Source organism: Equus caballus, chromosome 1 (genome assembly GCF_041296265.1).
Source record: "Equus caballus isolate H_3958 breed thoroughbred chromosome 1, TB-T2T, whole genome shotgun sequence".
Lineage (NCBI taxonomy): Eukaryota > Metazoa > Chordata > Mammalia > Perissodactyla > Equidae > Equus > Equus caballus.
In genome coordinates this window covers 31966295-31989057 of record NC_091684.1, presented here as the reverse complement: position 1 = coordinate 31989057, position 22763 = coordinate 31966295, and the positions used below count along the sequence as shown (strand labels likewise).

Genomic DNA, 22763 nt, shown 5'->3' with positions numbered 1-22763 from the left:
GCTGCTTCAAGGCTGAGAATGACCTTGGGCAGTAAAAAAGAGATGATTGCCCCTATTACTTGCCTTTGAGGGTGTTTCCCCCTTCTGACAGCATTTTAACTTTTAAAGGCATTGTTAATGGTAACATATAGCCCCACGTTTATTACTCAGCTTTTTTTGTAGTCCTCGTAATTTCTGGAAGTTACTTGTGTTCTCAATCTAATGCTGTGTACTAAGTGGCTAGTAGCTTAGGCTTTTTTTCAGCTAACAGTCAGCCACCTCTAACTTTCAGTCTTATCCTTATAACCAGACCCAGAGAAGGGATTTCTTTTAGCCAATACTGAAATCTGTGGAGTGCTGCTACATCTACGGTTAGTAGAAAATATGCTTTTGAGTTAGATTTTTCTGGTGATTGGAATTGATGTGTACTGGCTGGAGGTAAGATGGCCTGCCGTGGCCCAGCACGGACTACATTGAGCTTGCCCAGATGGGAGTCAAATCCTTGGCCATATCTAAGCCATGCCTTCATAAGCTGAGCTAACTGGAGAGCACCCTGTAGCTGCAGCTGACTCCTTTTCAGGTATTCGAGAAGACAGTTAACGCACTCTGCTGTGCATACGTGTCTGAATCCTAGGATCACCTGGACTTTATAGTAGAAAGGTACACTCCCCTTCAATTCTGATATGCTCCCTGTAGAGTGAAGGTCTTTGTGGAATAGAAATACCTTAGGCTTCTGCCTAGTAAGTTGAGGTTCCCAGCACTTTAGTTTCTCTGAGACTAAAGTATGCCGAGGTGAAAAATCTTCTCACATTTTTGGTTCTGTCTGGAATTTGGTGGTTGGTATTCTGTTAACATTCCTCATCTAGTTACAAGTCATGCCAGCCACCAGTCTTCCCATGTCCTTCCCTTTCAACTCAGACGTGTAACAGCACTACCCTTGTGTAGTTTTTTCCAAGAATTAGAACTGGCTGCACCTATCAAACTTGTGATGTGGGCAGCAAGGCTGAGACCAGAGCTGGTGGCTGGCTGCCTGGCCTGCTTTTTTCTGGCCCTCTTGGAAACTGGATCCAGCAAGAAGCTGTGGGTAGCCTCCCTGCCTGAATCTAGTCATCAGTCACCACACGCTGCACATTCTTTCACAGACCATTAGCTGCATGTGCGAGTATAATGTTGTTACTGTTTGGGAGATGTTTGCTAGATCCAACAGGAAATCAGTCCTTCCCTTGTTTACCTAAACTGCCATGCCAAAATATAATGCTCCCTCTGCCTAATGAAGGAGATGAAGGAGTTGAGAAGAGAGAAGGTAGAGGAGAAGGAAGAAAGCACTTCTTTGTGTTCTTAGAGGATACCCCAGAGCTTCTGACTTCCTATGGAGGGGGTAGCTGTTGTGATGTGGGAGGGGAGTACTTTTGTAAATCGGCCCCATCTGCTACCCTTCCTTTTGGCTTTGCAACCTCAGTTATAAACATTTACAATCCTTGGACTTCACCTGCTTGCCTCCTGCCTTTCATTGGAAAGGTTAAGTCCAGCCCATGTTTTAGCATTGAGCCTGGGGAGGAATTGGGAAGCAGACCGAAGGCTGCTATCTGATCAGAGAAATGTAGGGGGCTGTTGTGAGTACTGTGTGGGCCCCACACATCCTAGCCACCAGCTCAGCGGGTGGGCCAAGGGGTAAAGCTACTGTGCTGGGAACTGCAAAGAATCATAGCTGGTCTTATCTTTGTAGCAGTCCATAGTGAGCAACCTTTATTGGCATTAGGATGTCAGACCTGTAAGGATCATCTTTTAAGGTGTCTAAGTGGAATAAAAATTAAGAATCATGTCCAAGAAGATCATGGGATTTTAGTATGAGTAAGAGCATATCACAGCCACATCAAGCAGGGAGGGGGCCTTTCCTAGGTTTAGTCCTTAACTAAATGAAATGTCCCCCTCTGACTTATCCCTAGTCTCCTGTCCTCCACTCTACCAGACCTGTCTTATTCCTACAGACATGAGTGGCTTGTTTCACCGATGTTCTTTCCATTGCAAAAACTTATTTACTGCAAAGTTCACTCCAGAAACTTGGTTGAGACCTGAAATTTAGGCCAGTCCTGAGAAGCACAGTGATCTTGAGGGAGACTGGATTGCCTGCCAGGTACATGGCATGTATTTTTCCTTGGCAGAGGCCCTAGCAGGGGCTGGAGTCCATATTACCCCAGCAGTCTTTCTGCTTGGCCTTCTCTTGCTGCTCTGCAGGAAGGCCCATCTGGCCACTTCTGTGAATCTTGCCCCTTCTCAAGCACTCAGTAACTGGTGGTATTGGCCCATCAGGACATAAGGGGATGCCTGAGGCCTAAGCTTCCAGGGATATTAGAAACACCCATATGTGTGGTAGGATAAAGGTAAGGGAATTAAAGAACAGACTCTTAGAGAGTATGACAGGTGAGTTCTAAATGAGGACAGATCAAGCAAGGTACTGAATTCACCAACTTCTCTGTCCGTTGCGACTTTGACACAAGTTGTATTGCTTTGAGCTCCTTGCAGGGAGCTAACCCCACCGCCTGTGTATTTTGGTCTTTTGTCTTCTACTCCTCCAAGACATTTGCAAAGCACCATTTAAATGGGGGACTGGGCCACAGTCCATCCCTAAGGAGCTGATTGCTCCTGAACCAGGAACTCTGGGGCAAGATCCAGGAAAGACTGGGTGTCCTTATGGAAGAGGAGCTCAGCTGAGCAAAGCCTGGAGGCCACAGTCCATAGACCAAAGACCTTGAGGGGACAGGTCCAGAGCCATCCTGAGGGAGCAGTACCATCCTGGTTTGGTGAATTGCCATCAAAAGGCTTCCTGAGCAGGTTCTTGGTGCCCTTTGGCACTGGCCCCTTTCCCTCTGAGCTAGGGCTCTGTGAAGGGCATGGCTCCAATAAGCTGAGGTATCTGGTGTGTGGGCAGCAGCTGGGAGTGTGCAGTGATGGCTTCAGATGAGGTTGTTCCTGAGGCGCTGCTCCTGCTCCAGGAAGAGCTCTGCATTGGCTCGGTATGAATCTCCTGTGGGCCAAAGGGAAACAAGTAAGTAGCCAACCCCACCATGGTCTCATCCCTTCCCAGACAACTTCACAAACACACAGATCCATTCTGCCCAGCTCATCTTTTACCTCAGGTCGGTCAAGGGCACAGAGCCCAGTCCGTTCTATAGAGATAGACCCGAGAGGTGTGCACTTTCAGGGGTGTCAGGAAGAATAGGCTATTGAGTGGGAAGGGTTGTGCTGGTTACTTTCCTTTGCCCCCTCTCCAGATTTATTCTGTACCCTCCTTTGTCCTCTCTGTGCCCTGGAGAACTGGCCCCTAGAGATTGTCTCACCCTGGCTCGCTCATCCTCTGGTTTCTGGTTGATTTAGGTCAGTGGAAACAATAGCAAGAGATGAGAGGGCGGAAGGAGAGAGCGATTGGGGTATTTCTTCCCCTGTTCTGGCAGTAATGGTCTCCTAGGACACCTTTTGCCCCTTGAAGCCTAAAAGGTGGAAAGCTTTCCACTCTTGCTTATCCCTGGATATCTCACACGCCTTGTTTGCTTAGTCTTACACCTCTGTAAGTAGTCCTTTCATTACATAACCTTGGACTCTCATCCCAGTGTGCTGTCTGTTTTCTGTAAGGACCCTCCCAAGGGTCAGCACTGCATTATTTTTCTTTGGCTTCTCACTGTCCTGGATCCCTTGCAGCCTGCTGCCAGCATTATGGAGGACCCGCTGTCTCCCTGTGTGCAGCCCCAGATCCCATTTCCTGATTCTTCTTGCATTTCTCTCACTGAATGGCAGCAAAATGTACTCAGTCTGACAAACTTGAAACCTTAGATTATTTCTTCCTCCTCTTCCCATCTGTCTTCCATCTGCTGCCAGAGTTATCTCTTGAAAGCATAAATCTGATCTTTTTGTCCCCCTTGACTGAAATTTGTCGGTGGTTCCCAGAAGTCCACAGGATAGCAAGAACCATCATAACCCTCCCTGCAAAAAGCATGAGTGGGTTTGAAGTACAGAGCCCTGTTTTACGAAAGAGAAAACTTCTGAGGTTGAGATTTCCTCCCTGTCTCACAGCTAGAAAGCGGTGGATTTGGATTTGGAACCCAGTGAAGCCTCCTAGAGCCACATCCTGTGCTCCTTCTACTCCTCGCTTCTCTGACTCTGCCCCTCCTCTGAGACCCAGCCCAAACATCACTTCCTCTGGAAGACCTGTGCTAGCCTCTAGGTTGTTGCTTTCTCTCTGCGTGCTCAGCATTTAGTTCATACCGGTCTGGGGTACTCAGCAGTATTGGGGTTATCCATTTTCATGTCTACTTACTCTAGACGCTGAGCTCCCCAGCTTACTCCCATTTATGTTCCTAGTGCCTGGCACCATGTTCGGCACAGAAGTAGTTCTTAATAAATGTTTGTTGACTGAGGGGACGGGTCTGCCCTGCCCCACCCCACATATGTAAGTGTGAGTGTGAACATGCACATCCCATAGCAAATCCAAGCATTTTCACACTTGAAGATAGAGGAATCGTGACCTTTCTTTATAAGTAAGTAGAGCAACCACCTCATCACCCTGCCTTCCCACCCCCCACCACTGGATCGTTGCTTCTTCCTTTGATACTGCCAATCCTGCAGGAAGGTCTCCTTCCTGCAAGCAGTCGTCACAGCTGGAGATAGGAACAGAGACCTGGGGGACTCCTACTTGTGCCTGTGAGGCAGTCAGCTTAGGATGGAGGCAGCTAAGAAAGACCATATGAAAAGGAGAGGAAAATTAACAGACTGGAAAAGGAAAATCCTGACATGGCTTGAAGTAAGGGGAAGGTTTCCAGGACAGATGCCAGACTGAGTCTACAATGCAAACAGCTTTAAGGACAAAGAGGGATGTAGAAGTAGGTATCGGGTGAGGCTGACCGGCTGACCAGTTTGTTCTAGAACTCTGCCTGTGAAGATGTCAAAGGAAATTCATCTCTGTTCCATTCCTAGCCTTTTACACACATTCAGATCACACACAGCGGTACATTTGGAGTCTTCCAGCCCCCCCGAGCCCACAGCGGGCTGGCCCCACCGTGGCTTGCAGTTACCTGTGTGGCAGTTGTGCAGCCAGACTCGTTGCCCATCATACTTGCAGCGGCACCGCATCATGTTGTTGGAGAAATCGGACTCTGCCACCTCGTTTTTGGGGTTCACAACTACCTGGAGTGAGAGAAGGGGACAACTGAAAACAGGCAGTTGGCTTTGGAGCGAGCTGATAGTGGCTAATAATCCTTTACATTTCATGTAGACTTGTACAGTGTGTCTATATTCTTTGCTTCATTAATCCTTACAGTCACCCCCAGAAGGTAGAAATTAATGTCCCTATTTGCAGGTGGGGACTGAAGTCACAACTGACAATTGTCACGACTCAAACCTAGGTCCTCTGGATCCTGATTTGGTGTTCTTTCCCCTCTACCAAACATAGCTCCTTCAAGTGATAGACCTGTTGGATGAAACTCCTCCTTTGTTTGACCTTGGTAGCTTTGGGAACATCTGGAGGAAATGGAGTCCCTGTGAGGAATCCCCACAAGCCCCCTTACCTGGAAGATATAATCCCCAGGGCCCACATCTGTGATGTCCACCCACTGGCAATCAATGTCATGTCGGTAGGTGTCCCAGCAGCCAACTGTCACTCCCTGTTCCCCAAAGTTGGCACACGCATAGCGCCGCTGCAGTCCTGCAAGGAAGGGTGCTGACAATTACTGAGGCGCCGAGTAGGTACTAGGGACCAAGCACTCTGCTAGGTCTTTCATATATTTATCAGGTAATCCTCACACCAGCCTTACCAGTTACATGCAATCAGATTAGGGACCTGAGGTTCAGTTAAATAACTTGCCTGAGTATCAGAGCCAGAATTCCTACTAACGATGAATCCGGCATTGTAGCAAACCCCGTCTGTGACAGAGATCGTTACTTTGGATGCTCTAATGGAAATCCCTGTTTGCCTAGGAAATGTGGTTGGAAGATTCCAGCCCTGCTGTGCTAATACATTTGTCCATCCATGCAACCCTCTGAAGAGCCAGTGTTTACCATGCCATTGCCAAGGGCTAGGAACTGTGGGTATGCAGATGAGAATGAGACAATCCATCCCCTCAAAGAACTTGGCAGAGATAAAACAGGTCTACAACTGTTACCCAAAATAGAAAGTGTTAAGCATTTTAAAACTGGCACAAAGTATGTTGGGAATGCAGAGAAAGCAGAGACCTTATACCTAAGATTTCAGAAGGTAAAAAATTGATCTCTTTGAATTGCCTTGAGTGCTGGCTGTTGTCAGGCCAGAGTCTCCAGGTGCCTGAGACTGTTGAGCAAGACAGGGGAACCTGACCCCAAAGGGGCCAAGGAATATAACACGAGGAGGATATGCTGACAGGAAACCACGTACCTGTGGGGCAGTTTGTGTCCTCTAGACAGAAGCTGGCCTTGTGCCCTTCAGCCACCTTGGAGCCATTAAGAGTGAGTAGGTCATAGTGGGTGAAGACCTCAATGCTGTGGTAGTGCCTGCAGAAGGAGCAGAGCTGTCAGCTTCGCAGCAATGAGAGAGGGTCCTCTCTGGAGGAGTTGGCAGGGAAGACCGAGGCACTAGGCCCCATCATTACCCAGAGAAGAACGTCATAATAGCAGGGCGTGCCCTTCTCCCTTCCAAACCCAACATTAGTATGACCCATGGCCTGCTCTTCTGGCACCCCTGCCAGGCAGCAAGGCACAGCTGCCCCCATCACCTAGGGTCTTAACCCAGGTGAGGAGAGGTGATGCTCTGCCCTGGTAGCCTCCCGCAGGTTGGTGCCTGGCTGCAAGGCCTGAACCAGATGTGAAAGAAGGGGCACTTCTAGGGACCAGCCTAGGAGCCGAGCTGCTGAGGAGGGCGCTTCCCCTGCTCCCTGTCAGCCTGGGACCAAATTGCTACCGTTGTTTCCTATCCTGTAATGACAACTCTGTTCATGCTACAGGGAAAGGTGCTTATTATCTCAGGCAAGGCCAAGTCCCAAAGTCGCTGCCCATTCCTCTCAGCTTCCCCCACCCACAGCTGTGTCTTGAAAGAAAAAACACATTTTTCCATTCTGCCTTTGTCACAGGCATTGTCTCTCCTGTCTGGGCTGGAGATGTCTGGCAGGAAAGAATGCTCATTGTTCCCTTTTGGTACCAGTGTTCATGCTATTCTTTGGGGACCTTGCTTTGCTGCTGCAGAAACTAGCAAGCTTTTTCTGCAGAGCCAGCATCCTGGATGTATTTTGGGACTCCAGGCTTCTAGGAGTCCTCCATTTACCTGGCTTTTCCAAGATAGAAAAGTTGTCCAATATCATTTTAACAGAGACCAGCTCTGCTGGCAGTGACTGCTCTGTTGGATATCACTGTGGGAAATGGAGGAATGGACTCCACGAGCACCATCAACATGGTCCATCCTGGGCAGGTGAGGGAGTGATGGAGATGGCAGGTTGATCTCCTGGGATTCTCTATTGCCTCCCGGAGGCAAGGCCAGTAAGGCAGCTAGGACGGAAGGCTCTCACCCAGCGCACACAGCCCTCCTGGGAAACTTTGCCTGGGGCCAAGGAAAGACCAGACTGGTTTGGTCCCTGGACCCTGTTTTTTGTCCCTCTAGAACCAAGGCAGGAGCAGGCACTAACCTGTGGCACTGGTGCCAAATCCAGCCATGGCGTCCTGTCTTGGGACGAAAGTCAGCCCGGCCCAGGTTGTGGATCTGTGAGGAGAAGCGCAACAGGCGCCGGTGTCCGTAGGGCCACTCCATGCGGTCAGCGGACTGGGAGAGGCAGTTCTCCTCGTGCGCACAGTACAGTAGGCTGAGCGGGCGGTCCTCCAAGTAGGCTGTCTCCTGCACTAGTTGGGCGTTCATCACGAGGTCTGGAGCACCTGGGTCACAGGAAGCATGGCAGGGATGCAAAAGGTAGAAGACAGCTGTGTTTGCTCTCTGGCCAGGAGTCCAGACTTGCCCCCAGACCAAGCTCTTTTGGAGCACCCCAGAAGAGGAGGGCGGTTTATGAGCCAGAAGACATGAGTTCTAATCATAAGGAATGATCTGTTGCCTTAACCCGGGAGGCAGCTAAAGTGTCACAGTTAAGCTTGCTGGCATTGGAGCCAAGCCGCCTGGCTTCATGTCTTGGCTTAATTTCTGACTGCATCAACTAGCTCTGTGACTTGCTTAGCCTTTTTGTCTCTCATTTTCCTCATCTTTAAGATGGGGATGATGATAATATTAATGTGATCATACCTGTAACATGCTTAGATCATTATCTGGCCCGATGTAAGCATGCAATTGATGTAAGCTAGTATTTCTTTTGTAAAGTGGTTCTCAGCCTCTAAGTGCCATTGTGGAGCCTGCCTCTGTAAGCTCTGCTAATGTCTAACTTGGTTACCTCAGCTCAGTCACTCTCTTTCCCTGGGCCTCAGTTCCTTCAGTGTAAGGCAGGGGAGGAGCTGGGAGGGAGAGCTGGAAGACTGATCTCCGAGCCTGCTCCTGAGCTCTGCCGTTCTAGTCCATTCTGCTGCAGTTTCTAGGCCTGTGCTTCCTCCAAGTTTCCTGTTCTAACCTGATTGTGATCATGGGCATTCATACCAGGGTATCCTGTGCATTCTCTGAGGCATCATGGACTCTTGGTGCTTCTCTGCATAAAAATCCAACATGCTGGAGCCTGTGTCTCAACAGGCTGCTCAGTGCCTCTCCCATTCCCTTCCTGTGACGGGCTCTTACCGTCCTCAGAAGCCACATGCCTCCTCTACCATTGCTAGCCCACGTGTGTCAGCATGGAAATGTAGAGATCTGCAGCTGTTGCCATGTAACATCAAGAGAGAGAAGTTGCCCATTCTCAATGCTTGTTGGTGCAAAAACAGGGTGACAGTACAGACTTGTGGCAGAGGCATCATGGGTGAGTGAGCCTGAGTGCTGACAACAGTGAGGTGAGGACCCTGGTTGACTTCAGTGGATGGGCACTGAGGGTGGGAGCAGGGCTTGGCTGGTTTGCTGTATGATACCTGTGCTATCACCAAATGCTCTCGAAATTCCTGTGGTATGTTTTGGAGAGAGCCAGGGTGTGCCAACCGACAAACCCTAGAGTTCCTGTGGAAAAGGAGAGCTTTCAGAGGGAATGAGAAGAACAGAGAATGAAGGAAAGAAAGACATGAGAAAAACCACAGAGGAGAAATAGGGATGGCCAGAGAGGGGGCAGGACGGCTCTCTGCTCAGCCATTGTGAAGCGTCAAATTCGTTTAGGAGGAGAGCTGCCACTCCAGGCGGTAGAACAGGGAAGGATACATGGCTCCCAGGAGGCAGAGCAGGCCCCTAGTGTGCTGTGAGCCTTGGTGCTGGGAAGGCCCACCTGATGCCCCGTTAGCCTGCAGGAGAGGGTGTGCTGTAAGGGCCCTGTGCTCTTCCAAGGTGCACTGGACAGAGAGGAAGTCCTAAAGCTTGCTGACAAAGGTTAAGGATGTCTTGGCATTGAGGCTTGGCTGGGAAGAAGGTCAAGTGGCTACTAGGCTTGGTGCTAGCCTGCAGCCTTTGGACGAGATATAGTTATCTTGGCACAGACCTGGTTGGCAGATGTCAAACAGATGCTGCTGTCCCAAGAATCTGGGTTTGTGGGGCAGACCGATGCCTCAAAGTGGTCTTGTTCTAAAGCCTTTGGGGAAAATCCCACAGCTCAGGAGAACACACAGCAGAGCCTTATGCCCCATGTGTCCTCACACTTATAACCCTTTACAACAGCCTTCAAACTCTTTTCTTACTAAAACCACAGTAAAAAATAATGTATTTTATGTTGTGACCTTGTACATACATTCATAATTCCAAGAAAAAAATACTACCCGTACTGAATGTAACACGTTCTGTTGTTTTCTATTCTGTTTCTTTTTTTTTTTAACTATTGGTCATGACATGAAAATTGAAAAACACTGTTGTACAGCCTTGTGTTTTCACATATTCCCTGGTTTAATTCTCACAATAACTCTGTGAGATAGGCAGGGCGGGGTTTGCATCCCCCTGTGACACACACAGCTGGAAGGGCAGAGCTGGTCCTCCAAGTCCTGCTCTCCTTCTCCTCCTCCCCATCAGCCTTGGAGCTGGGACCAGTACTTGGGGCCCTCCCTGAGGACAGGAGGTATAGGTTTGCCAAATTGGGGGAGCCCATGCTTGCCTGTCCCCAGGCCCCGTGGGCCTCCCGTTACTCACTGTCTGTGCAGGAGACTCCGGCTGAGAAGCGCCCTGTGCCATGGGAGCAGTGCACCGGCCCATGCCTTTGACACTGCTGCAGGGCCAGCTCTGTGCCTGAGCAGCGCACCCCACTCATCACCACTTCTCCGGCCCCTGGCGTCCCCTGCCAGTACCAGGTGTCCTAAGGAAACAGCCAATGTCACCCAGTTAGGGCTGAGAGGAGCCTTTGGAGTCATCTCCCCTGACCCCCAGCGGAAGCTAGGACCCCATCAGACCACCCCCACCAGGCTGTGCCCAGCCTAGGCCTGAAAAGCTGTAGTGATGGGATAGTCCATGCCAATTTGGACCCCTGTGATATTAGAAATTTCTTCCATGTATTGAGGCCAAAGTCTGCTGCCTGTGGCCTCTACCACTGGCCCTGCCCCCTCACTCTCCCATAATTTGAAGAGGATGCTCCTGTTCCCTTCCTGTCCACCCAGGTGGCCTGTCCCATTTCACCAGCTGTTCCTCATAAAGCCCCAGATGGTCGGCTGCGCCCACAGTTGAGCCCAGTTCTCCAGGTGAGGTGTGCCAGCATTGCCCGGCAGGCTAGTACAAGCTCAGTTGAAGAGGTTTCTCCATTGCACCCATGCCCAAGGCCTCTTGATGTTGTTTCCTTGATATCTTTTGAGTCCATCCACTTATTCCCCAGGACTGCCGCTAGCCTGGCCCCAGCCAGAATCATTCTCACCTTGGCCACTACAACAGTGTTTCTCTGTATTCACATTAGTCTCCATCCCAACTACCAAACAGCAAGAAGAAATCTTTTAAAAATCTGGATTGCAGCCTTTGAACGGTCTTGCCGCTGCCCTCCTTCTTCACCCTCACACTTCACACCACTTGCCCTTGATAGCCACACTCCACCTTTGGTCCCTGATTTCCTCAACTGAATCAAGTTTCCTTTGGCCACAGGGTTTTTGCATGGGCTGTTTCTTCCTCTGCCCATCTCATCTGGCTAACTTCAATTCATCTTTCCCATAGACACAATTATGTGCCTGTCGTGTGAACGTTTTATTAATGACTGCCTCCCTCACTTGAGTGACTCCTTGGTGAGACAGGAACTATGTCTTTTGTTCACCACAGTATCCTCAGCACCTAGCATTATACTGGCCCATAGTTTCACTCAATAATTAATTGTTGAATGAATGAATGAAGGGTTAGCAGCTTTAGCACAGGAAGTTTTGGATCAAGACAGGGACCTACCTTGATGGCGTGGTTGGCAAAACCCAGGCCAAGCTGTCGGCAGGCCACCATGGCTTCGGTGAGCCCCCAGTGGTCACTGCACACGGACCCCCAGCGTCGGACCCCGTTCACCTCCACCTGCACCTCCACCACACCCTCTGCAGGGCTGCGCCCACCAGCCAAGCGCACCTGCAATGGTCAGAGATGTGTGAGGAGCGGGGCGGCCTTAGGAGGGGAGAGCTCAGGACTGCCAGCCCTGAGACCTGCCCAGGCCAGTTCACCGTGTGGCCCTGGAGACAAACCCTTCTCTGAGTTTTTCCCCTTCTCTGTAACTCGAGGGCATTTACTAGATAGTCTCTAACGCCGCTGCCCGCTAGAGAAATCTGACTCTATGTGCCTGCACCCGGGGCCCCTGCTCCGGTACTCGCCATCCTCCTCCTGAAGTCATCCCATTTACATGACCTTAGGAGACAGTTAACACCATTTCATGAAAGAGAGAACCAAGTTCAGAAACATGAGTGACTTGCCCACAGTCCATGGTAGCACGACACTTGAACTCTGACCATCCCATGCAGCCTCTCCAATGCCACACTGCCCATTACTGACAGTCCTGTGGTCCCCTGCCCCAGGGACCTTCTTTCTCAACTTCACAGGGGACCCAAGAGGGTGTGGTGGGGGAGTGCATCCACCTGAAGTGTCCCTTTGCCTTCTGACATCTCTGGAGGCCAGCACCTGGCCCTGGGGGATGTGGGCCAGGCCGGGGGAGACTCAGAGGGAGGACAGGGCTTTCCAGGCTGGCTCCGAGGGACAGCAGAAGTGCCAGCTGCCTCTCATGAATCCCTCCCCACTGGCTCAAGGCTGTGTCCTAGGGCTATCTCAGGGCTCCCCCAGCCCCCAGTGTGAGGCCATGCACAGACCTGAGCTCACCTGATTCTGGAAGCCCATGTTAGGGATGTTGCACCTGACAGCAGCATCATTCTCATGTTGGCAACCATTCTTGGACCCTTCCAGGGAGGGGCAGTCACTTAAGGTTCGTTCATATCCTCTGCAGCGCACCTCACTCAGGTGGATGGGCCCCAGCCCTACAGGGAGAGGGAGAGAGGTGCCATGTTATGCTCCACTTCTGTAGCCCCACACCTGTGGCTTCCTCTCCCCAGAGGGGGGATCTTCTGACCTGGGCTCTGGCACCCCAGAGCCACCAAAAGATGGACCAGTGGCACATCCAAGCCCTCCCACCCCACCCCAGGCCTCCTCACTCACCTTGGCCCAGCCGTGCCCCAAAGAGGACCTCTCGAGCAGAGCCGAAGCCAAGCTCACGGCACACAACACTGGCGGAGATGAGGTTCCACCCATGGTCACAGACTGTACCCCACTGGCGGTTCATGAGCACTTCCACCCGGCCCTCGCCCACCTGGGCCCCAGAGCGGAGGCGCACCCTCGTCTCCTGCTGGGAGAAAATCACCTTCAGGGAGGGCTGAGGAGGGGGCAGGGGCTGAGCCACTGCAGAGGGAGCTCAGGCAGGGCCCCATCCAGCTGGGCAGAGCCAATGACTGGAGTTCCAGTCCCATCTCTGACTGCTGATAGCTATTACCTTGAATAAACCATTTTCCTCAATCTCCCTTTCTTCAATGACCAAGAACCGCGACAGTAATAATAGTAATAACCAATTCCAGCTCTAATGAAAGTCTTAGGAGTTGAGGTCCCTGGGCTTCACAACCCTCCTACTCTAGGCCAGTCACTCCCTCTCCGCCTGCCCTGGCTTCTTTGTTCTTTGGGGTTGAACTAGATCAGCTGTTCCCAAAGAGATCTGTGGGATGATTTTAAAGACGTGCAGGGACGTGGTGTTAATTAAACTGATTCACGCAGTGGGGAAGTTATTTCCATTTGCATTCTCTTCCATTCCTTCCTGTTTCATGGAGGAGATCATCTCACTGCGGTGCCGCCATGTCCACAACCCCTCACCAGCACCTGCTCGTTCGTTTTTATAACAAAGGGCCAGGCTCACGTGCAGTACCTTCTCCCCTCAGAGGGATGTAGATACAATGTAATTACTGTTTTTATAGTTACCTTCTATTCATGACCAGTGATGTCAGCTTTCTATTTATGGCAGGGTTATAAATGGTTCCTTTCAAATAAATTCCAAGATTCTACCATTCTGTGATTCGCTGTCCTCCTCCCAGTCTGAACTGATGCCTCCTGGATAGGGGTGCTTCCTCCCTCCTCTCCTGCCTGTCTTAAAGAGCGCCCCCCCGAACTGGGTAGGGTCCCGCTGAGAGGGGGCCTGTGCCTCCAGGCCGGGGTGCAGGCCCCTGGAGACCCACCTCTGCCTGGGCCTCCTTGCGCCTGGGCTTTGCCTTCGGAGGGCGGAAGCGGGGCCCTGCTACACAGCTGACCACAGCATGCATGCCACCTGGGCAGGCTGGCTGCAGCTTGCCCTTTGCTGGTGCCACCTGCACCTGGCAGTTGGCCATGTGGGGCTCTGTCCCCAGGCAGTTGACCCGGTGGATCCAGAAGGAATTCTTCTTTGTCAGGCTCTGCAGCCTGGAAGACAAAGGAGACTGAGGGTGGGGGAGGGTTTGAGGGAAGCACTCAGGACTCGGGAGACCAAGGCACTGGGGAAGGGAAGGGAGGGGAGGGGGTGCCACTCCTCACCTGGACGTGGGATCCTTCATCTTCGAATTCCAGACTTTCCTGTGGTGGGAGGAAGCAGGTAGGGAGTGGAGTGGGTGCAGAAGTCCCGCCCTTTGCCACCCTGGCTCTTCATAGTTGTCCTTGAGTTTGCACCAGACTTCACAGTTTGTAAACTCATTCACAAATCTTATTTCAATGCTGTGCTTCACAGCAGCCCTGACAGGGCGGCCACCTCACAGATAACAATGGTCTCCATTTTATAGGGAAGGAAAGGAGGGCATAGCAAGGTCCCTTGACTAGCCCCAAACTGCGGTCTCTTCTGCACTGGGCTGCCCCCGGGCAGGCAGCTCCAAGCTCACCCTCTCTCAGTCCAGATGAAGGGGAACCTTTAGCGAGCACCCCAAGGGAAGGGGCCCAGGGGGAAGGTCCTCTGGGGACAGGTGGAAGTTGAAAGCCTTGCTGGCGGGGGCTGCCTACCCAGAGACACGACCTATAGGGACAGGCGGCTGTAATGAGGGCTGCCCTCCTCATGGGTGATGGGCAAGTCAGCCAGGTGCAGGTGTGCAATTACCAGGCGGTGGGGAACCAGGGGCCTGCCATCCCCATTGTCCCCAAGGACAGAGCCACGTGGCTGGCCTTAGGGACCAGGGTCATCTAAGTCCAGGACACAGGAAAGAGCAACTAAAACTGATTAGAGGTGGGCGAGGGCAGATGACTCAGATGTCCTTTGGGAGGCTTCTCCCTTGATGAGAAACATCCATGGTTTTCACTGACACAGAGCTGGTAGAACTGTGACTGGCCATCATTTACAGGCTGATGCAATCTTCTGACAGTTCTGTCACGTTTCCGACAATATTTTTATATTGCCTTTCCCAAATGCCGCCCTACCCCACTCCTTGCTTACATGCAATGCAGTCAAAGCCTGGCTTGGGTCAGAGTTGAGGAAATTCACTGGGGCAGAGTTGAGATGATTCCCTGGGGACTGGAAAATTGAGGCCCAGATGCCCTATGGATGCCCCACAGCTAGTTACTGGCAGAGCTGAGACCAGAACTCAGGCCATCTATCCTTGTGGGCACCGCTGTAAATATCTTCAGTAAAGTCTAGCTTTTTAATCAGGGTCACAGGTTTACATTCAATTGTTTTCATTTTGGGAGCATTCTGTACTATAGTCAATTCTTTTTAGATGATTGGCAAGCACAATGTTTATATTCTGACTGTTTCTAGGTATTTCCCAGGATCTTGAAGTTCATCCTCACTCTCTTAATTATTCTCAGGGACCTGTAACCCAGGGAATCCAGGCACATTCCTCAGTTGCGCCTGTTTCCCTCCCAATCCAGACACACTGAATGTCGTGCCATACACACCCACCCTGCCAATCTCACTGAGCTCTGCAGGGTCCACCTGTCACACACACATGTTACACACACACATGCGCACGTGCATACACACAATCACTGCCCCACAGCCCTGCCTCCCCCAGGTCCCCCTGCTTAGCCATCCTCCTACCTGTAGTAGTGGCTGTCGACAGGCGCGTCACTGGGGAAGCCCAGCATCCCGCACACCACCCTGCTGTTGTTCCTGGTCCAGCCCTGGTCACACACCTGCCGCCAGTGGCCCTCGTACCTCACCTCCAAGGCTCCCTCGGTGATGGGGCTACGTCGTTTGGCACTGGCAAGGATGGGCTTGAGCCGCACCTCCTCCAGCCGCTGGCCCTGCAGGGTACACCATCACTGTGGGCCCCAGGATTCCTGCCTCTGCTGAGCCCACTGCTGGTCTTCATGTGGGAAAGCTGGGGCTCAGAGCGCTTAGAGATCACCACCCCCCCCAGCCCCCTCATTGGACAGGCCAGGAAACTGAGGCCCAGAGACGGGGAGAGATTCACTGAAGACCGAAGTGTGAGCATGAGGCAGAAGCTCAGTTTGTTTAGGGTCCTTTCCTTAACTCTGGAGAGAACCAGGCAGATCTGTGCCTTCCCTGGGGTCAGGATGGGAGCCCTTGGAGTTAGGGAGGCTTCCCTCGAGCATAGAGGGGCCTTCTTCATGCCACCCTGGGGAGAGCTGAGGATGGACCTCAGGCCAAGTACTTCAGGATCCTTTGGCCCACGAGACCCCCCTACTCTAGCCCTGGGGTGACTTAGACCAGTGCAGAGCTGCCCATCCTGGCCCACTGCATTTAGTGGGCCAGGGCCACTGTCCTCAGGCTGGGGCTGCCTGGCAGCAGAGGGTGGGAGCCAGAGACCTGCCCTGCCTGCTCCTGTTGTTTGGCTTGGGCTGTTTTTAGCTTGGGGTTGTTTGTGCCGGGAAGAGGCAGCAATTGTGGCTAGGCCTTGTGGGTGAGGCAGCCCCTTGTCCCCCTGCTGTCTCCTTTATTGGGAGCAGCTTCAGTGATTTCCAGCAGGCCCAGCCTATGATTCCCTGGTTTGCCCTGCCTCAAGTTGGGCCCTCTGTCCGCGCACCTGCTCCAGGCCACCAACAGGAGTCGGGGCCCAGGGATGCTTCTCAGCCCACACTCTGCTCCCTTTCCCCTCCCTCCTCCTCCAGGTTCATCCCCTGGAGGCTCTCTATCCCCTGACCCAACTCTCAGCTCAGGCCAGGGCCTGAACAGCCTCCTCACCTGGGGCCCGAGGGCATTGGAGACCTTTTCAGAAAGATAGCCTCGCTGGCGCTGGGGATGGCACACTACCCCGACGTCCTCCGAGTGGCTGCAGTCACTGACGCCCCAGCCATTAGACCCACACTGGTCCAGGGAGCTCTCTGTGCCCACACAGCGCACATTGTCCAGCCAGATTGGTCCTGTAGGGGAGGGGATGGGTGATGCTCAGGGACGGACCTGGAGAGGCAAGTCATAAGCTCCGCCTCCTGGATAGGACCCCACAGTTAGCAACTTTCCCCTTCCAAACCCTGAGTGGAAAGTCGGGGTTGGAGAGAGGAGTTGGTTCTCCTGGGATCTTGGCATCTACAACCCTGCCTGCTGCCTCCTCTTGGCATCAGGTCCTGTAGCAACTGTTTTTGGAAAGTGCCAGATCGGTCTTGTAATTAGACCTACGTGTTCACCCATTCATCCATCCATTCATTCACTCAACAATGCTTGGTGAGCACCTACTGTGTGTTAATTGCTACGTTCAAGGAACTTACAGTTGAGTGGTGGTGATGGTGGTGACCTCATTGCAAGCAAGAATGGGAGGGTTGAAGCAGGGATCATTTGTAGCTGGGGCACTCAGGAAGTGCCTCATGGAAGAGATAATTTGAGCTGGGTATTAAAAGATGGGCAAGAGGGGTGAGCTGGGTGGTGTAGTGGTTAAGTTTGCATGCTCCACTTCAGTGGCCCAGGGTTTGCAGGTTTGGATCCTGAGTGTGAACCTACGCACTACTCATCAAGCCATGCTGAGATGGCATCCCACATACAAAATAGAGGAAGATTGGCATAGATGTTAGCTCAGTGACAGTCTTCCTCAAGCAACAAGAGGGAGATTAACAACAGGTGTTAGCTCAGGGCCAATTTTCCTCACCAAAAAAAAAAAGATGGACAAGAGTCTGATGTATTCTGTTGAGCCTCAGTGAGCCCACTCCCTGAGAGAAGCCCACTGCTATCTCCTCACCATCCTGCTGGGCAGCACCCAGCACTCACCTTTCCCTGGGCCATACTTGGCACTGTGGGCCCAGGTCAAGGCAGACTCAAAGCCCAGTTGGCGGCAGGCCACCGTGGCCTCCTGGAGAGCGAAGTTGTCATCACACACGCTGCCCCACTGGCCCTGGTGCAGCACCTCCAGGCGGCCCTCCGCTGGCCTGCCCTCTGGGCCCACCAGCCGTAGCTTCATGGCGACCAGTGACTGTGGCCTGCTGGGAGGGGCCTGGCCCAGCAGCAGGAGCAGGAAGAGGGTGGCTGGTGGGGACCACATCATGGCGACTTCAAGGGCAACTGGAGCTCAGGCACCTGGAGAATGAGTGAACGTGACAGTGATCACTACCACTACCCTGACCTCAGGCTTCTTCTGCTGGCAGAGACAAAGGATGGCAGGGCCCTTGCAAGTGCATGTGTGTGTGTGTGACTGTGCATGTGTGTGTGGGGGCACTGATTGAGTCTGGGCTCTGAGATTAGTCGATCTGGTTCCAACCCACCATTCATTGGCCATGAGACCTTGAGGAAGTTTAAGATTAACCTTACTGAGTCTCGATCTCATCTGTAGCGTGGGAATCATAAATAAAATCCTTGTCTCACAGTGTCGTTGTGAGTGTTAAAACACTGCATGTAAAGTGCTTAGCACAAGTCTACCACGTGGTAAGCGCTCAACAAATGGCTATTCCTGAGACAGTCTTACATGTAGGAAGAGGGGATGGCCTACCCTTTGAGTCATAGGAGAGCCCCCAGGGGTGCCCTCAGGTCCAGAACATCTAGCCCAGGGGCATGGCCCTCCTGGTGTTCCCAGCACCGTGGCCTCCCTCCCCATGGAAGGCACACAGAATGCTGGAGCGGAAACAGCCATTTGCTGGGAGTCTAGGCCTCTGCTGCTCATTTGCCGTGTGGCTGGGGCAAGTCTCACACCTCGAGGTCCTGATCTCTTATTTCCAAAGTGAGGAGTTTGAAGCAAATACTGTCTAATTGAATCTCCTCCAGCCTGGGTGGTGTGTGATATCCTCGGGCTGTGCTCTAGGTCCATCGGGGGCAGGATTCGTACTCCGATTCAACCAACGTGTTTGGAATGCTTGCTTCAGGCTATTAGTAGGCCGGTACTGGGACACAGACCTGAAGACATGGAGCATTACTCCCTGCCTTCATGAAGCTCGGAGACGACGAATCAGGGAAGGCTCTCAGAGAAGGGACACTCAGCCCGGGCCTTGTCAGATGAAGAATTCGCCCCAGTGAGAAAAGGGCACTCCAGGTAGAGAACAGAGGGGCAAAGGAGGAAAGAGGCAAAGAGCTGAGTCTGTGTAAGAGCAGGAAATGCCCTCTCTCAACCCCCTCCTGCAGTACTGGGGGCTGGGAGGGCAGAGGACCAAGGCCTGTGCACCGTGCAGGGGGTTTGTCCTTCATCCTGGAGGAAGTGAGGGGCCACTGGAGGGTTTAAGCAGTGACCATACACCAGAGAGAGGGCTCCTGTCTCCAGGGCTCTTTGGGTCCTTAAACGCAATGAGGTTGGGGGCTGGTCCTCTCTCCCTGGTGCATTAGCAGCCTTGGTCCTGGGAGCATGGAGGAGAGAGTCATAGCTGGTTAAAGCTGTCTGTAGCCACCAATGCTGAAGCTCCTCCATGCCAGGATCTGCTGCCGATGGGGAGCTTAGCCCGGCCTGGAACAGTGGATGGAGAAAGTTGGGTCCTTGACTCCCTCTTCAGTGCTTGAGTCTTAAGAGAGCTCGTTCTGGGGAGACCTCCCTCTTCCATGGCCACTGCTGCCCTTGAGGGATTGTGTAGCTGGTCAGCAGGGAGGGTCTCACGGGGCCTCCTGCCACTCCCTTCCCCAAGGGCTGGGTCTGGCTGAGAATCACTCCTTATTCCCTCCTGCACCCAGCCCCACCCCCTTCAGCCACCCATCCTCCTGCTTGGGCGGGCCCAGGGCTGGGTGGAGTGGGCTCCCAGAAGTGCACTAGATGAGCTCAGGAATGAAGCTCCATGGGCACGAGGGCTTCACGTTGTGCCCCCAGCACCCAGAATAGTGCCAGGCATGTAGGTGGCACCCAGCAAATACCCGCAGTTGCATGGATGAAGGTGGCATAGTACAGTGCTTAAGTGTACAGACTGGGAGTCAGACCGCCTGGGTTCACATCCCCCCTCTGCTAATTAGTTTCTGGGTGGTCTTAGGCAAGTGATTTAATTTCTCAGTGCCACAGTTTCCCCATCTGTAAATGGGGACAATAATAGCACCTACCTTAGAGGATTCTTGTGAAGATTAAATGAGTGAATACATGTTAAACCCTCTCAGTTGACAGTTAACTATCAACAGTAACTGTAACAGCTACTATAGAACGATTGGTCTAGGTTTCAGCCACTCTTCGGATAAAGAAGGAATGGAGGTCACATCCTAGTTCAACAGCAAGTCCCCGGGACCCCTCTTTGCAACATTCTCCAGCTTTGCCTCTTTTCTCTCTGAGCCCTGGTTCTCTTCTCTCCACTTCTGGAGACTGGGTGTGGCCTCCTCCCCATTCTCCCTGCCGAAGTTTCTTCCCACCCTGAGCCCTCCTGCGTTTCCTTTCCAGACTTAAACACTGTTTTCTTCACCTCCCTCCCCACTGAGGAGCCTATGGGGGCTCCCAGCTGGCTGTCACCATCAGCAGAGTGCTCTCTACTGCTTGGGATATCCCCATGCCCTCCTCCGTGTGCCACAGGGACAACTAGGGACTGAGCCAAACCCGTCACTGTGGTTAGGGACCTTCCCGAGATGACTAGAGAGGATGGGAAGGATTGGGCCTAGGGCCCACCAGCTGTTGGGACCCAGTGGTCACATTGGGTCTGGCTAAGAGACAACCCTGCCCCCTGCCCCCAGGAGTCAGGAGGCTCCTCATTCTGCCACCAAGTTGTTATGTGACTTGAATCAGATGCTGCCTCTCTCTGAGACTCAGGTGCAACACCTCTGAAATGAGCACTATCTGTGACATGCTCCAATGGGCCATGGGGTGGGCCAGGCAGGTCTGCTGTCGGGCTGTGGCTGACATCCCCACAGCACTGAGGAGGTCTTATTAGATGCTGTGGACAGTCCTGGGCCAACCGACTGCCTCCCCTCCAAGGTGGGCTTCTGCTGCAGGACCCTGGGGCCAGAGCAGGGCAGCTCCCTTCCATGAAGGCTGCCCAAGAGCTGGATGGGCGGTAGGAGGAGCCGAGAGTCGGGTCCAGGGAGAGCCACTCTCCCCAGCCGTCCGCCCAGTGCAGCTCTCTTTAGAGCTTTTGCTCACACCAAACTCCTCTCCTCATATTCCTCAAACAGATCCTTCAATTCCCAGACTCCAAGCCTTCGCCCTCACTGTTCCTTCTACCCAGAGTACCCTCTCCCTCTATCTCAATTGTGAAAGTCCTCCACATCTTTCAACACCCAGCTCTAACGCTGCCCCTCCATTAATCCCTCCCACACCCCACCTTCCGAGCACTTGGTGTGTTCATTTCCTGTCTCCACACCAGTTTCCAGCGTCTCCTCATAACTGTTCTCCCAAAGCCGAGCACAGAGAAGAGGCCCAGGCTGAGAAGAAAACTGCCTTTTCCCGAGTGAAGGAGAAGAGGACAGGGTGAGGGGAGAGAAGGTTGGAGTGGGGGAAGGGCAGTTAATAATAATAATTATTATTATTATATATTTAAAAATATATATTGAATTCTTATCTTCACTTTACAAATGAGATGATGAGGCCCAGAGAAGCTAAGTAACTTGCCCCCCCCCGCCCCCCCCCCGCCCCAGGATTCAAACCCAGACAGCCTGCTCCAGAAGCCAGGCTCTCAACCATGAGAGAGATGGAAGTTGGAGGAGGAGGGGGAAGAAGGAAGGGAGGCAGGGAGATGAATGAAATTCCACCCTATTGCTGGTTGATGTATGACCCAGCCATGAAGTGAGGGCACTGAGGTGGGTGCCAGCATTGAGTGCAACCAAGTGACAGATCCAGGACCTGCCAACTTGAAGCAGAGAAGCACCTGCTCCAGGTGTTACCAGGGTACTCTGGCACCTGGCCTGACCTGGCCCCCTGAGAGGGTGGGCTGCAAATGCCCAAGGGTATTCAGGAGAGGGCATCGGGGTGCTGTCCTGCTGGGCACCAGCTTCAGGATCACTTGAAGCCCCTTCTCTCTAGCTCTTTGGAGATGGGTCAGGGCTTCCCCTCACCCTAATACCCTCCCTGGGGCCACTGATTATAAGCAGAGGCAGCAAACGGGCTCTGAGCTCTACCTGTCCTGCCATCGAACATGTAGAGGTTGAAGCCCTCTGCCCACCTCCATCCTCTGCCCTCTCCCATACCCCCAGCATAATCAGCTCGGCTCTGTTTAGTTGGAGAGCCTGGCTGCACCCTCTTTGTCCCCCAAGTCACAGGAGTGACATCTGGGCAGGCAGAGAAATGGTTACACTTGGAGTGCTCACAAACAAGACACGCAGACACCCCGAGGCCAGGGCGCACCACCCTGGGCAGGCCTTCGGCCAAGCTCCCCAACTTGGTCCCTTCCACTGGAAGCAGGTTGGTGAGCGACTAGAGGGCTAGGTTAACTGTCCGTGGGACCCCCATCCCTCCCAGTCCCCAGCCTTCAAGGACTCTCAGAGGCTTCCAGACCCACAGAGAGACAGAAGTCAGACAGACAGACAGGACAGCAAGAGACAGACCCAGGGCCTGAGGCCAGGCGGGGGCTCACCAGCTGGAGCGCAGGCGGTCGGGGGCTGGGACCGGGTTGCCGAGGCCAAGCAGCGGTAAGCGGCCTCCTGGGGAGCCCGAGGCCCTTTTATCCGGCGGCGGCCAGCGGGCGCCCCCCACCTAGCGGGCCGGGAGGAGGCCCCGCAGGCCCCGCCCCCGGGCGGACCTGGCCGAGGCGGGCGCCCCGCCCGGCCTTCCCTTCGGCCCCGCGCCCCCGTGGGACGGGTGCCAGGGCGGCCGCACCCCCGCCCCTCGCAGCCCCGCAGACCCCGGGGTCCGCCGCCCGGGGCCCGGGAAGTCTCGGGGTCGCGAAGTTGCGGGGGGTCGAGGCGGGGCAGCTGTTTTCCGTGGAAGAAACTGGCGCCTGCAGCAGGAGGGCCCGTGGGAGGATCAGGGTTCCCGGAGAGCCTGGCGGCCAGGCGCCAGCGGGCTACGTTTGCCTG

At 53.2% G+C, this 22763-nt stretch overlaps 2 protein-coding genes across 3 annotated transcripts in view; one reads left to right on the top strand and one right to left on the bottom strand.

Moving 5' to 3' along the window:
* R3HCC1L (R3H domain and coiled-coil containing 1 like) overlaps positions 1-22763 on the top strand; it is a 204127-nt gene that overhangs the window by 97047 nt on the left and 84317 nt on the right. The window lies entirely within an intron of this gene.
* On the bottom strand, positions 1699-22463 carry LOXL4 (lysyl oxidase like 4). Its single transcript, XM_001500309.5, has 15 exons — positions 22322-22463; positions 17637-17942; positions 16623-16801; positions 15516-15721; positions 14030-14068; positions 13699-13918; positions 12638-12821; positions 12305-12459; positions 11399-11566; positions 10175-10337; positions 7620-7863; positions 6380-6495; positions 5538-5674; positions 5046-5157; positions 1699-3004 (listed from the first exon to the last, which is right to left on the bottom strand). Exons 2-15 carry the CDS (start codon positions 17908-17910, stop codon positions 2934-2936), a joined length of 2268 nt encoding a protein of 755 aa, XP_001500359.1. The 5' UTR covers positions 17911-17942; positions 22322-22463; the 3' UTR covers positions 1699-2933.

What these genes read in the sequence shown, in the direction of transcription:
- LOXL4 (XM_001500309.5), bottom strand. Translation starts at nt 17,910, where the DNA reads ATGATGTGGTCCCCACCAGCCACCCTCTTCCTGCTCCTGCTGCTGGGC. An exon ending in TGGGGCACGGCTGGGCCAAG is followed by an intron (nt 12,460 to 12,637) that starts GTGAGTGAGGAG and finishes CTCTCCCTGTAG; the next exon opens with GGCTGGGGCCCATCCACCTG. An exon ending in TTGCCAACCACGCCATCAAG is followed by an intron (nt 10,338 to 11,398) that starts GTAGGTCCCTGT and finishes CTGTTTCCTTAG; the next exon opens with GACACCTGGTACTGGCAGGG.